The sequence below is a fragment of the Opisthocomus hoazin genome, chromosome 10 (genome assembly GCF_030867145.1).
Source record: "Opisthocomus hoazin isolate bOpiHoa1 chromosome 10, bOpiHoa1.hap1, whole genome shotgun sequence".
Lineage (NCBI taxonomy): Eukaryota > Metazoa > Chordata > Aves > Opisthocomiformes > Opisthocomidae > Opisthocomus > Opisthocomus hoazin.
Window position 1 is genome coordinate 19,329,473 of NC_134423.1, and position 13,780 is coordinate 19,343,252.

General features: G+C 43.8%; 1 protein-coding gene across 2 annotated transcripts; it reads left to right on the forward strand.

Annotated features, from left to right (window-relative positions):
- Positions 1-369: 369 nt before the first annotated feature.
- Positions 370-13,409, forward strand: LYSMD2 (LysM domain containing 2). Of its 2 annotated transcripts, XM_075431409.1 has the most exons (3): positions 384-644; positions 5,949-6,283; positions 12,630-13,409. In XM_075431409.1, the coding sequence occupies exons 1-3, from the start codon at positions 447-449 to the stop codon at positions 12,679-12,681; spliced, it is 585 nt and encodes a 194-aa protein (XP_075287524.1). In that variant the 5' UTR covers positions 384-446; the 3' UTR covers positions 12,682-13,409. The 2 variants fall into 2 exon arrangements, with proteins under 2 accessions (XP_075287525.1, XP_075287524.1); XM_075431410.1 differs by lacking the exon at positions 5,949-6,283 and having other exon boundaries at positions 370-644.
- The last annotated feature ends 371 nt before the right edge of the window (positions 13,410-13,780 follow it).

Sequence of the window (13,780 nt, forward strand, 5' to 3'; positions counted from 1 at the left end):
GTGCCCGCGGCCTCTCCCGGCTCGGCCCTCGGGGCCGCAGCCACACGCCGAGGAGCTTCCAGGGGAGAGCGGGGAAGAGGGCGCTGGCCTGCGGGGAGGTGCGGTCCCAACGCGAGGTGCGTGGCAGCGAGCACCGCCCTGCGCCGGGCAGCTCCCTGCTCCCCGCCGGGCCCGGCCTCACCGCAGCCACCGGCCCTCGAGGCGCGCGGCCCCGCCACTGCGCAGGCGCGTCGCCAGGCCGCCAGTGGGCACGCGCGCTGCCCCCGCGCATGCGCCCTGTCCCGCTGCTGGCGGCCCGGGCCCTTGCCACCGCCGCCGCTGTTGCCGCGGGCGGGGAGGGGGGCGAGGGCGGCGCGCCATGCCTGGCGGTGGGGCGGCTGCGGAGCCGGCGCGGCGCCGCGGTCGCTGAGGCGCGGCGCCGCGGTCGCTGAGGCGCGGCGGAGAGCATGGCCGAGTCGCTGCGGGAGGAGCCGCCGGGCGGGCCAGAGTCGGAGGCCGAGCTGTCGCAGCGGCTGGCCCGCACCAAGGCCCGCTCGTACGGCAGCACGGCGAGCGTGGCGGCGCCACTGGCCGAGCGCTACGTGGAGCACCGGCTGAGCGCCGGGGACACGCTGCAGGGCGTCGCCCTCAAGTACGGCGTCACGGTAAGGCGAGCGCCGCCGGGGCGGCCGGGGAGCCGGGAGGCCTCAGCCCCGGGGGTGTTCGGTCACCGCAGGCAGCGGAGCCGGGGGGGCGGCGCTGGGAGCGGCCGGCAGCCGAGGGGCGGCGGGGCGGGGCTGCCCTGTGAGGCGTTTCCCGCCCGGAGCTGGGGGCGGGCGCGGTTCGTGCCGGGGGCGAGGCGCTGGGTTCGGTGTTTCGGGTGCTGACGTCTGGGTCTTGCGGCCTGCTCCGGCGGGTCCACGCCCGGTTCCGCTGGGAAGCGGCTGGAGCTGGCGCTGCCCAGACGGGGCGCGGGCCCTCACGGCACAGGCATGAACCTGACAAGCGCTGGGTCCGCGGGGAAGGGACGTGCACGTGCTCCCGTTGGGTGATCTCCGCCTGTGTGGCGACTCACCACTACGTTCGCTTCAGGTTAAAAAAAAAAAAAAGCAGTGAAACTTATCTTGAATCGTTATTTTGAGGTTGGCACGTAGGCTGTGAGAAGAAGAAGAAAGAATTTCTTTGAGTAGCTTCAGGGCTAAAAATTCCTCCATTGTCATCTACCTGCCAGCCTAGAGGTGATTTACAACTGATTTGAAAGTGTTGCTGCTCTTCTGCTCTCTTTCTATAGAGAAGAAGGTTTGTTTCCGTGGAAAACATTGAAAGGCTGATGCCAGCCAAAGGCACGCAGAGTCCAGTAGGGTCTACCAGCAGGTCCTGACACCCTACCGTGCCCCACAGAGCTGAGCTCACCTACCCTGCCTTCATTCCTGCTTGCTCGGGGCCCAGTGAGCTACCAGCTGACACACCTACACACACCTTCACTAGTCCCCACATGTAAAAGTGCTTGGGACCAAGCAGCCACTGAGCATAGGCGACAGCATGGCGCTGGTACACACACTCAATGTCACTTTCACATCCACTGCATGGAGCGCCTTCCAGCTGGGCTCTTTCCAGAAGAAGTACAATGCTGTCCTAAATTAATAGGTTCTAGCTGGAGTGGGTTTCTTTTCCTTCTCTGGTTCTGAAAGATGTACTAAAGCCTTCCAGCAACTTCATAGAATCATTAAGGTTGGAAAAGACCTCTAAGATCGTCAAGTTAACCTGACACCACCATGCCTGCTAAACCATGTCCTGAAGTGCCATGTCTGCTTGTTTTTTGAACACCTTCAGGGATGGGGACTCCACCACTTCCCTGGGCAGCCAGTTCCAATGCCTGACCACAAACAGCATTCAGCCTTTGTTGTGAAAAGGGTTAAAACTCTATTTCTCTTCCCTTGACAAAGATTAAGCCACTTTTGACCAAATCCTTTTGGCAACAGAATTAATGGCATTTTGGATTTACACCGGTCCACATTAAAACAGAGTTTTGCTCACTACGGGGGCAAAGCAAAGTGACCTGAGCAGTGCTTTCCATAATGGATAAAGTCTCTGGCCTAAATGACTTAGCTATGTTGTTTTTCATTCAGAAGTGTATTTGTTCATTGCAATAAGTGAAAAATATAAACAGATTACTGAAATAGTAGTTTTCTAAGAAAAAAGGCATTTCTGAACACTTTACAACTCCCTTTCAGCTAAAATGAAGTTGTGGATCAAACCTGTACAGTCTGAAAAAATAGTTTTAACTTAAGAACCATAAACTTTGTTCACAGTATGAGTTTAATAAACTTTTGCTTTGGTAATGATGCATTTAAAGTATAAATGCTGTTTTCTTTAAAGATCTTACTTGTTACTTGATTTAATGTTGGTAGTATTCTGCTTAAGAAAATGGAGCTGAATCATATATATTTGAATAAGCAAGGGACATTCCGTGTCAGTTTAACTGAAGAGCGGTGCCAAGTTAGCCACAATCAGCCATTGTGTTTCTGATTTACTGGGTTTTAACCCCGGAGTAGGAATGTATGCAAACGTGTTTGCTTTTAGCAATATGAAGAATCTTACATGTTCACGCAATGACAAGGACTGACTTCCTCTAGAAAAGAGTCATTACATTGGCTTCCTGTGTCCCATGTGCTTGGCTAGAAGTGAGGGTTGCTGTAACGGGAACATCAGAATTATCTTTGGCTGCCATTGCCTCCAGTGTTACTGTTTTTAGAAGTTTCCTGCTTGGTTTTCCTTACTAGGAGTTACTTTGCAGCGAGAGACATTCTGTCCAGTGCCTGCCTGGGCATGATACAGCATAGGCAGTTTAAGATGGATGAAAATATCATGCTGGGGGAGATAGATCGGTGTGCTTTGTTTGGGCTCACCCCCTGCCCTTCACCCCTCTCGCCCAGACATTGTTAATCTTGTATGGCTTGTGTTCATTAGATCTTCCTTGGAATACTGTTGGGTAAATTAACACTGGGAATTAATGTTTAGTATCATATTTATGGTTCAGTTGGAGTGCCGTTTTCCATCATACTAAGGTATCCCTGTTGAGGTGAGAAGGAAGAGGATTATTTGTTTCACTGGCAGTAGAAGCTGTTTTGATGGATTAGTTCAGCACCAGTTTATGCATTAGTGCAGCTTCAGTTAAAGTATTAAGAGCAAAGGCTTTGGCACGTGCTATTATAGGTCTGTAGCTAATAAATTAGTTCTGTGTTTCTAGCAGTAAACCCCCCCTGTTGTTAATCCTGCTCTCCATACACTTACAAATGTCGGGAGTCATGCAGAGTTGTAGAAGGAGCAGTATATATTGCACGTATCAAGTAACCTGCGCGAGGCTGAGGGATTTTCGTTTTAGAGCCAAGTATTTCCCATTTTTTTACTTGGTGCAGAGGAGCACAAACTTCCAAATGGCACGAGACAGTATTTGAAAGGTATTTTAGGAAGAAATAACCGCAGGTAGAGTTACAGTGAAGGAGGATAGAGAATAGCAGTACAGTGCATTATTTATCAGCTATTGAAGCATCACCTTCCAACTCCTCTGTAGCAGAGATCTCAGTTTGCAGCTTTTGTGTTGTATTTTTAGAGAAAAGATCCAGCTATCATTTTAAACATTTTTTGATACCCATCAAGATAGACAGCTTTTAGAGATTTTGACAATTGACATTTACACTGGCGTCTGATGATCATTGTAGGTCTCGTTACTAAGTCAAGTGGAGCTCCCTTTATGCCCTTCAGATGGTACTCAGCTTGGGAGAGATCTTACACTCTATACTGTGTAAGGCTAACTAAAAATAGTTTCCTGGCTTCAGGACCTGAAAGAGTAATAAGCTTCTCTTACTTGTAGAAACTTACTGTCTGACACTGGATGTTAGTTATTCGGTTTTTGAAAAGGATTATTAAATCTAATCATTTCATCATCTTGGCGATCTGCATCAACAGGTTGGAATTGTCTTTAAGTAGAGAATACTATTTTTGTGTATTTAATGGGTAGAAATAGCTTACTGCTGAGCTTTACTGCACTGTTTTCATTACTTCCTCGTACACAGCCTTTCTAGAGAGAATCTCCTATTTATTTTTTAGGGAGAAAAATTTCATCAGGCTTCCAGGACCCAAGCAAATGCATCCATACATGACACTGGATCTGTAATGGCAGTGCAGCAGATGCTCTTACTACACAGTCCAGGTCTACGTTGCATGCAGTAGTTTATTATAGTTCTACAAGTGGCCACCCAGTCTCGTATCTGCACAGAGAAGAAAGACTAACGTCACTGCTTTCCCTTGGTTTTAGACAGCTTCCCCTGCTAGTACGTTCAGCATGAGAAATGCACAGGTGTGTTAACCCAGTTATTATCTGTTAGCAATGGTCCTTTGCAATGGGGAAGGACTCCAAGTAGTGGCAGAGCAAAGTTTACGAGTTTAAGACTAACAAGGATAAGATGATAGAGCAATTTTTTCATCATCTCAGCACTGAACTCAAGATACTTCAGCCATTGAAGTAGAGAGTGGCTAGTGCTTAGAGTGCTCAGCTTTTTCTGGGCAATTACACTAGCAGTAAGACTATTATTACAAGACTTTTACAGTCTTTATTCTTACTCAGTTTAGCTCTATTTAGTTTAATAAAAACAAACAACACTTCTAATGCTGGGCAAGAGGTATTTTCAGTTCTCTTTCTACTTGTTTTCAAGCAGATTTTATTTAGAGTGCATTTATCATTGCAGTACTGTAGCGATTAGGGGTTTCTGCTTATTGCAGTCACCAGGGGACCAGAATGGTCATTTTTCTTTCTTTGACTTTGGACTTTTCCTAATGAAACCATGAGTTCATGGTTCTAACCACATGAGCATGGATACCAATTTCTGTGCTTTCTTAAAACTTGCAGTTGAGAAATGGGGAACTAGTTTAACTTGTTGACTTGGAAGGGAAATTTTGATGAGTAAGAACTTAAACAAGACTCTTACTTGGGAGATAGAGTAAACATTTACTGGGAGCTTTTCTTTGCCTGTAAAGCAATGGAATTTATCATAGCTTCTCAGGTGAAGTATAGAACAAGTGTGTCTTTATGCCTGAGTATGCTGAGAAAGACGGGGTCATCTTCTTGCTTCTGTCATAAGACCGCCTGTACTGATGAGTCGGTTGTAAGAAGTACTTTGGGTTAAAGTTGCATAAACAGTATTGTCAGTTATATGGTGGCTGTTACCATGCGTTGTTACATACATGAGGTTGCTGTTGGTTGTGCTGTAGATTGTTTCCTGGACAGATGCACCCACTAGTCCATGTAGCTGCGTTACAAAGTGTTTAAGAGTCCCCCATTCTTTTAACTGCCTGACTTGTCGCTGAAAATCAGGACTTCATCCGAAGTCTTAATTTCTTATATTGGCTAGGGAGGGAAATACTATGGAAGAAGTATATACTGCTCTTCCAAGACTTGTGGTGCTGTGCTCACTGTTCATAACTAACACATCCTAGAATGCTCAAGATAACTGTATCACCCCTTGTTTGTATTATGCATCCTTTTTACCAGAGAGTTCACCTACAACAGCTGCTAGCAGTTCTGAGCCTTACTCTAATATAAATCCAAATCAGCAGCACTTTCGCAACAGAGTTTTTATTCGTTGGCAAGTTGTTCATGTGAGCCTGTATAGAGATTGGAAGGCTGTTCAAGAAAAGCATCTTTAGGTAGTGCAAGACTTTCTAAAGACCAATATTTTGGAGTCAAGTCTACATAAAAGGAAGAAGCTAGGGTATTGACTTGACAAGGCTAAGACAGAACATACACTCTGAAATCACTTTTAATGCAAAAAAAATCCTTTCTTGAAGTCATTGCTGCTGCAAAGAAAGTATAGATTTCTTGTAACTAAAGGTTACTGTACTACTTCAGAAATTTAGTATTTTATACTTTGCCAAAAGCTAATAACTTACATTTTTCCTATCTTTTTCAGATGGAACAAATAAAGAGGGCAAATAAACTGTTCACTAATGACTGTATATTTCTGAGGAAAACCCTGAATATTCCTGTTATATCAGAGAAACCGTTACTGTTCAATGGACTTAATTCACTGGAGTCTCCTGAGAATGAAGCTGTTGACAGCTCTCCTTCTTGTGATGAAGGACTAGTGACAGTTCAGGAAGAAAGTAGTTCTCCCAGTCCTCAAGAGCCTGACAATCAGCCCACTGCACCAGAAGAACTATCTGCCAAAGATTTCCTACAGAGATTGGACTTGCAGATTAAATTATCCAAGCAAGCAGCCAGAAAACTAAAAGATGACAATGTCAGGTAAATGCCACTTTTAGTATTAAGCATCTTAATCTCATCTGAAGGCTTTTTAGGTTAAGCTGAACTCTCTTTGTCGGGTATCTCAGACAGCATTTGTAGTTCTAATTTGTCCGCAGCGAGTCTGTGCTATTACTGTGCACCAGATACATTCAGAGCACACCAGCAGCAGATGCCTTGATATGGCAGTTAGAACGGCTGCCTCACAAAACGTTGTTTGTAGATACCAAGATGGCCTTTCCTCACGATGAGAAAAGGTATGGCTGCAGGGGACTGGTATCACTTGTCTTACCAGAGAGCTGGAGCGAGGTTATGCCTGCAGATATGTGCTGTGCTTTTGTGTATTTGTTTAATGCAAAACTTCTTCCATCATCCTGGTTCACTTCACATACTGTGATTTTGAGTGCAAGCAAGATACTTCTCTTGTTAAGAAGAAAGTAACCTTTCAGGACCAAATCTATTGAGCGTAGAGTCCCATCATTTCTTTGAGAAGTTAATGGGTTATTTCAACAACTTAAAATCTTCATTCAGTAAACAAAAGTTTGAGTGGGAGCACTATATTGCATTTAGCAGTTGGACAAGCCTCATTTGGAGAAATATCTCATAAGACAGCTTAAGGTAACTCATTGCCTGCTGCATTCCCTATACACGCCTCCACTGCCAGAAGGACGCTCATTTAGAGTTACAGTCTCAGGGAAGGCTGGAACGCTTTCACATCTTGTTAACACACTTGTCAGTTATTTTCTTTTGATTTGATTGCATGAAAGAGGAAAAATAGCTGTTGGAACTCACATCCTTCTCTATTCAAACTCATTCACTTGCATTGTTATATTTGAAACAATGTAGAGCATATATGAAAATGTGCCACTGCTGACTCTCAGATCATTAGACATGTGTGTCTAACACAGGTTAGAGTAGGTGTTGACCCAGCAGTTAAGGTGGGTGACAGGAAACCACAGTCCCTGCCAGAGGAAGGCAGTTGTTTTCACATCCCTTCAACAAAATAACATGCTAATTTACAGAAGGAAGTTCACTTAGACCTTGCTATACCATGAGCAGAGCCAGTACAGTGAGAGTGCACAAATAGTGCACTGCTACTACTAATATCCATTTCCTGTATTGCTTACGTTACAACTTGGGAAATGAGGGCCTGGTACCAGATTTCCTCCCAAGGAATAATGGATGCAGGAGGATGAGTTACTTTCCCACCTCCTGTTCAGATTTAGCAGGTAATCTTGTTAATTATACACAGAGTACAGATTTTATTGGTCATGATACTACAGGAAGCATGAAGTACAGAGCTGCAGGCTATCTCCTGAGCAGGATGTTACCCAAAGCTTCTGAACAGAGAAGCTTCCTGTGTGTCTGATGAAGTCTACAATTTGTAGAGTTGCCTTCTACCCCACCACTTCTGGCTTTCGGTCATGGCTCGCAAAAGCCATCCTTGCCTCATCTTTTCCAACTGTGTTCACCCCTTTACAATCTGACAGGAAGGGCCAAAGTGAATGTTTACTCCTTGAAGAGAGGAGGAGTAGAGGCAGATCATTGCCAGCAACCCTGGAGACACTTTTCAGCTGTGTACCATCCATGGTATTTCTGGGCCCAACCGCTGGAAGCTGACGGCATTCCTTAGTCTGGCCCAGCAGCTCCCCACGAGGTGCCTGTTCTCCCTCCTGCTGGTATTTTTCTTGTCCCTTGCTTGGAGCGGGTGGCCTTGAAAGTTGGACAGCCATCATGATAGTAAACCAGCCTCATGAATACACAAGTTTTCAATCTTAGAGTGAAAGCCTTTTATGAACTGAGTGCTGTTTCCAGCTACCCTGGCCTTCTGTATTCAGATTGCCTTGTCAAGGCCTGTTTAGAATGTGACATGCACCAGCACTGCCATGTACTTAAGTGCCTGTTTGCAAGTAAGAAAGGAGTGCCTCAAGTTACATCTGCTACCACCAAAAGGGACACTGGAACCAAGAAATGTGCAAGCAGAAGCAGACTGTCAGTTCCAGAACTTGAAGAGTCATAACTTGTCACCATACCTGTGAGCCTGCTTTGATAGATGGAGAGAATCACAACATCTCTGAAATTGCTTTTTACTTTGGTCTCCCATAAAGTTGCCAAGAATGCATGCACATACATGCACTGATTCTGATCAAACTGCACAGGCAGTTTCATAGTCAGAAACTGCCTTGTGCTACAAAGACAGCTTAAGGTGAATTACAGTGTTTAGTTATACCTCTTGGAGTCACCTGTGTAAGTGCTCTCCGAGAAATGAAGTGTATTAATCTCTGGAGTCAGCCTCTTCCCATCTAAAGCTTCTTGCTGTTAGGGCGAAAAATTGAGGACCACATAGGCGCAGGTTTAGACTAGATCTTAATAATAATATTTAATAGCCATGCAAGTAGACGAACATTAAAGATTATACAATGTGATCTACTCAGTTTGTGCCAGCTGCCTTTCATTGTTAGAGTTTGTGTAAGCATATGGCTAGATCTGCATGTAATGCTACTTTTACTAGAAAGTTTAACTGAGCAAGAGATGATTGGTTAAGCAGTCCCCCCAGTCAGGCGCATGTACCCAAGGTGCAGCTGCAGCTTAAGGCAGTAAGACCTGTTTCTGTTTTGAGCGATATTTTTATAATTATGCATTATTGTATATAGGCCAAAAGAAATGCAAAAGTATTAATATAGTTGTTTGTAGCATATATCGCTGTCTCATGTATTTGCATATTAGGGGAAAATACCTATTATTAGTTTTATCCACACATGAAAGAAATGCAAGCTGTAGTAGTTTGAGAAAGTATGGTGGTGCTTCATCTTGCCCAGAATGCTGCTATGCATGTTTCAGGATGCCAAAACTGAAATGAAGATAAGTGACGCTTTTCGTGTCAGATAGTTGAACACCAGCGGTCTAATGCAAGGTCTTTATGGAGCCCTTAATATTTTAGGGTGGTACTGTGGCAGGCTAGAACACTAGGATCATATACTGTGCTTGTGCAACAGGTCACAGCTTTCTGCGTTTGCTTTTTAGTGACGCATTTTTAAAACCTTGTAACTGAGCAGAGCCACTCTTATCTGTGTTGGTTATGTGAGCCAATGTAATTAACTGGTGTGTGGCACTGGAACAGAACTGTATATTGTCATCTGCTCAGTTGCCTTGCCCTGAACCTAGGAAAGAGTAGGGTGTTGAAGCATTTGAAACTGAGTTAATTTGTCCAATGATTGTTCACCATCATTGGCTATCGGCTCAGAAAACAGATACCTCAATAAAGGAGGCTGCCTGTGGAGAATCCTGTTTTCAGACTTCCAGAAGCTATTAACTCATGAACTCAGATTGCTGCCTTGTTTAATCATGGATTCTAGAATCGTCCAAGCATTGGATTCAAGTTTACTTGTTCACACTCAGGCGCGCTTGGTCTCACAGAAGCAGTTATTGGCATTTTTTATTGTGGCCTGATGCATACAATAGCTTGCAGTAGATGTCTTTCATCTCCCGTAACCTGCTGGGCAAAGTGGCAACAGCAAACAGGAAGAGACAGCGCTACGAAGCCCTGTAAAGCTAGGCGGTTCCTTTCCCTGTGCCTGAAGGACAACGCTGCAGTGACTTACCACTTTGCTGTTTTAAGCATCTTCAAAGTGAAGAAAATTGTTTGGTCATTGAACATACACACACTGCCATGTTGTTGCTTGTGGGCCATTGTCCGGAGCTACTACTGTGTCATTTTATTTCATATAAAGCTTGGCTTGTTTTTAAGCCATCAGAACAGACTTGTAGTTGCTATGTACAGTTCTGAATTAGTAATGTTGCATGGCTGTTTCCTTGGTTTGGAGTAATGTGTTGTAGACCTCATCGCGTCGCCTCGTACTGTGGCCTGGGGTGGAAGGTTAGAAGCTGTTCTTGCCAGCCCTTACTGAGAGCTACAGCATGCCTGAAGCCTTGATCAGCAATTTATCTTACATATTCAGCCAGCCACTGCTCTGCTTAGGTTCAAGCATGATGACCTGCTACATGGTTCTTATGTCCCTGCCACGAACAGAAGCCCCTCAAAGCTGGCTGTGCCTTGAGTGCCGGTCTTCTGCCCTCTGCTGCCGGTTGCCAAGTAGGAGCCCATAGTCCGAGCGCGGATTTCACAAGGGAAGCAGAGACAAACAGCATAGACTAGCTGTTTTGTTGCTTTGATGTCTGAAGACCTGCCTGTTTCAGCTCCTCAGGTCTTCATATTCACCCCTACTATCCACCATAGTCAACTGCAGGTAGTTTCAGTCCCGTGCTCGGCTGGTGCCGTGTCCTGAGGAATGTTATTCCTATATTAAGGCTTTCAAGAAGAACAACTGAAAGGGCAATTCTGACAGCCTCTGGTTAGAAGGAAGGTCTTTTTGCTGTAATTCTGCCACGTTTTATTCTCCAAAAAAGGGAAATACAGCAAAGCTAAGAAGTACAAAGTAATTTTCTGTGTACAGCATAGAAAGTAAGTCTCTCTCCTGCTGGACAGTAAGCTCTGAAAATTTAGAAGTTCTCCTTCATCCTCACAAACTATCAGGAGATTGCTTTTTGCAACTAAGTTCTGGGCATCTGTGGCTAGAAACCCGTTGCACCAGAAGGGCATATGTCAGAGTGTCAATATACTTTTTGAAATATTTAGCTTCAGCCAAGTAGTTATGGTTGAATTTTATAGTCCTGCAGTCAAATCTTACAAGCTTGGTATGTTGATAGGTTTCAGTGCTGAAAAAAAGCTTTAAAATGTATTGTCTTGATACAATTTATAGATCAAAAGTGCTTTAGTGCTTATTCAACTAAACATGAACTGTTTGCTTCCTTACTTTACTGCCATGCCAGGTATTAGGAACAGCATCTGCAAATTATAGTGTTCCATGGCAGTTTTGCAATGCAGAATTGGTTATATAAGGAAAGATACTACTTAAATGTACACAGATCGTCTGTATCTGAAGAGTCATGCTTGGTACTGTGTCTGTCACATCACGAGTGTAAATAGCTGTAGTATTTGTAAGAAAGGCTAAAATTTGTTTTCAGTACTACTGTAACCACACATCCTTGCAGTAACTACCAGTTTCATTCAAAGCCTGATTTTTGGAGATTTAATTTTTTTGAAAATACTGTTTCAAGGCAAAAGCAGCATCATGTCTGTGGCTTAAGATAATTTTGCTGGACTACCCAAGAACAGGGAAGGGCTGGGAAAAGGAGTGCAGGTTACTCAGCTGCTTGGTTAGTTTGTAGGGTTCGTTCCTCTCATTCTGTTCTGGGGGCGTTATATGGAATTTAAATTGCAGATAGATAATCATGTTTAGAAGTTAGTAGGGAAAAGTCTGCGTGAGTGGGTTTTTGGAATACTATTGAAATACATAGTTTTTATCTTTTACCATTATTAGTCTATATGAATAACTGTACCTTTGTGTGGAGGCCACACAGTATGAAAAATAACTCGAAATCCTTTGAAGCTCACAGTGCAGCAACTGTTAAGTCTTTCTGTTCTCAACAAAACCCTAAAATTGTTAGCAGCTTTAAGAATAGGCTCCCAGGAAGATAATTTTTAAGCTACAGTAGCAGAAAACAATGATCTTTGGAGAACTTAGCATGCTTGAATTAATACTGGATGCTGCTCTGCAATAGATTTACATAACCACTTGTGTTTTTTTTAAAGGCAGTATTGCCAAGTAAACAGTAGGCAGACTGTTTTTTCCTGAGGCTTTTTTAATAGCAATACTACTTTGGTGTATCCAGTCATTGCATTAACAATAGCACCTGTGGGCAACTATTTTCTAAGAAAATCCAAGTGATCAGTCTCCATATTGATTGCTGCACAGCAAGTATACATCAAGGACCACACTCAGGGAGTACCCTTGCAGCATCAAGACACAGATCCAGCTGCAGCTGTGACTGGCTGCTCCTGTTCTTGCCTCATTTGGTCCATCTGCAGCCCCTGCCATTCAGAAGTCTGACACAAGCCCACACCTGAGCTTGTTTTTTTAAAAAAATAAATTAAAAGCAACAGTATTTGAACTCCAGCATGCCCTCCGCTTGTTTATCCTGTGCGGTATTTCTTATTGATTTGGCACTGTAGTGTCAGGATAGTTCATTAAGCTCTAAATACGTTCTGATGTTGTTGAACTTGCACAGCTTTACTTGTTTTCAGCATCCTGTTTGTGAAACAACATAACGAGTACTGCGGAGATGCACGGTGAACTGTAGTGTACCACAAGTAGTGTTCCTGTTGGGCAATGCCAGTCTCACTGGTTTTGATCCCTTAGGAAAACTGGTTATCTGCATTTGCATTACAGTGTTGCTGTTGAGACATGGTACCTTCCTGGTCTGATAATTGTGATCATTTTCTTTTTAGAGAGGAGGAGAATGAGGAAGGTCCCTATGCAACTTCTTCGTATCACCAGTAGAAGACAGATGTGATGGCCTGAAAACTTCCTGTGAAATCAGTTCTTAAAGAACTAAGTGGTCAATAATTCAAAAGCCAAGTCTTTTGGACTCGTCGTCTTGATGTACTTAAAACAAGTCGTGAATGGGTAATTGCACTGAAATTATGACCTCTTCTGCCTTCCATAGGTTAATGTCCTTATGCGATATCAACAAAGGGTTTAAGCCTTCCAAAACTAGCAATGGCCTTTATTACCCCTTCTGTGCATACTGTAGCATGGTAGCAACAATATATCCTTGAGGTCACCTTTATGCAGGATGTTGATCTTTAGTAAAGATTTTGTAAATACTTGTCAAAGTGAAATTTGTTTTAAGTCTTTAAAAAATATTAAATCAGTTTGCTTGTAAATGACAAACTATGAAAGTAATAGAAATTTACTTACTCTGCAAACACAGGCAAATTTGCTGTGGAAGTTTTGTGTACTTCAGGGCTGCAGAACTTGCCTCTGAACTCTGTGTGTGTCTGTGTGTGGTTACGATGTATTCCTAGAAAGGGCAATTCGACTTCTTTTGGTAAGTTAAAGCCTTTATGGTTAAACAACTGTTAGCAAATTGGATTTCTGCTGATGAAAGGCAAGAGTAACGGCAAGAGATTTTTCTTTGTGAGATATGACACTGGAATATCAGGTGCGTGTTCTTGTGTGCAGTTATATTTTGTGTGGTTTTAATTTAATAAATACAAAAGTACCAATGTGTCTGTTCATAATGAAGTCAGCTTGGTTCTAGTCTGTTTGTTGTGAAGAATGGTTTGTCTAGTTACACAAGCTATTAGATGCTGATTTCAGGGCAAATAACATCCTTTACCATTACCATATAGCTCACCCTCCTAAGTGAGACCTGTGAGAACTATTGGACCTGGTTGTTTCTAAATGAGACCCATAAGAACCTTTTGGTCTAGTTGTGCAGTCAAGAAAACTGTTAAGATGAGTAAGAGCTGCACTGGTAAGCCTTCACTGTTCTGAGGAGAGATGCCAATATTCAAGTCTGCAAGCGGACCCCACCTGCAGCTCAGGAAGGCAAAGTGCAGACTTCATTCACTCTTTGCCCTGAGCTTACTGGATT

Excerpts from the sequence above, each read along its gene's own strand:
- LYSMD2 (XM_075431409.1), top strand. The coding sequence starts at position 447 with ATGGCCGAGTCGCTGCGGGAGGAGCCGCCGGGCGGGCCAGAGTCGGAG. Across the intron at positions 645-5,948 it reads CCCTCAAGTACGGCGTCACG|ATGGAACAAATAAAGAGGGC; the intron begins GTAAGGCGAGCG and ends TATCTTTTTCAG. Across the intron at positions 6,284-12,629 it reads CTAAAAGATGACAATGTCAG|AGAGGAGGAGAATGAGGAAG; the intron begins GTAAATGCCACT and ends TTTTCTTTTTAG.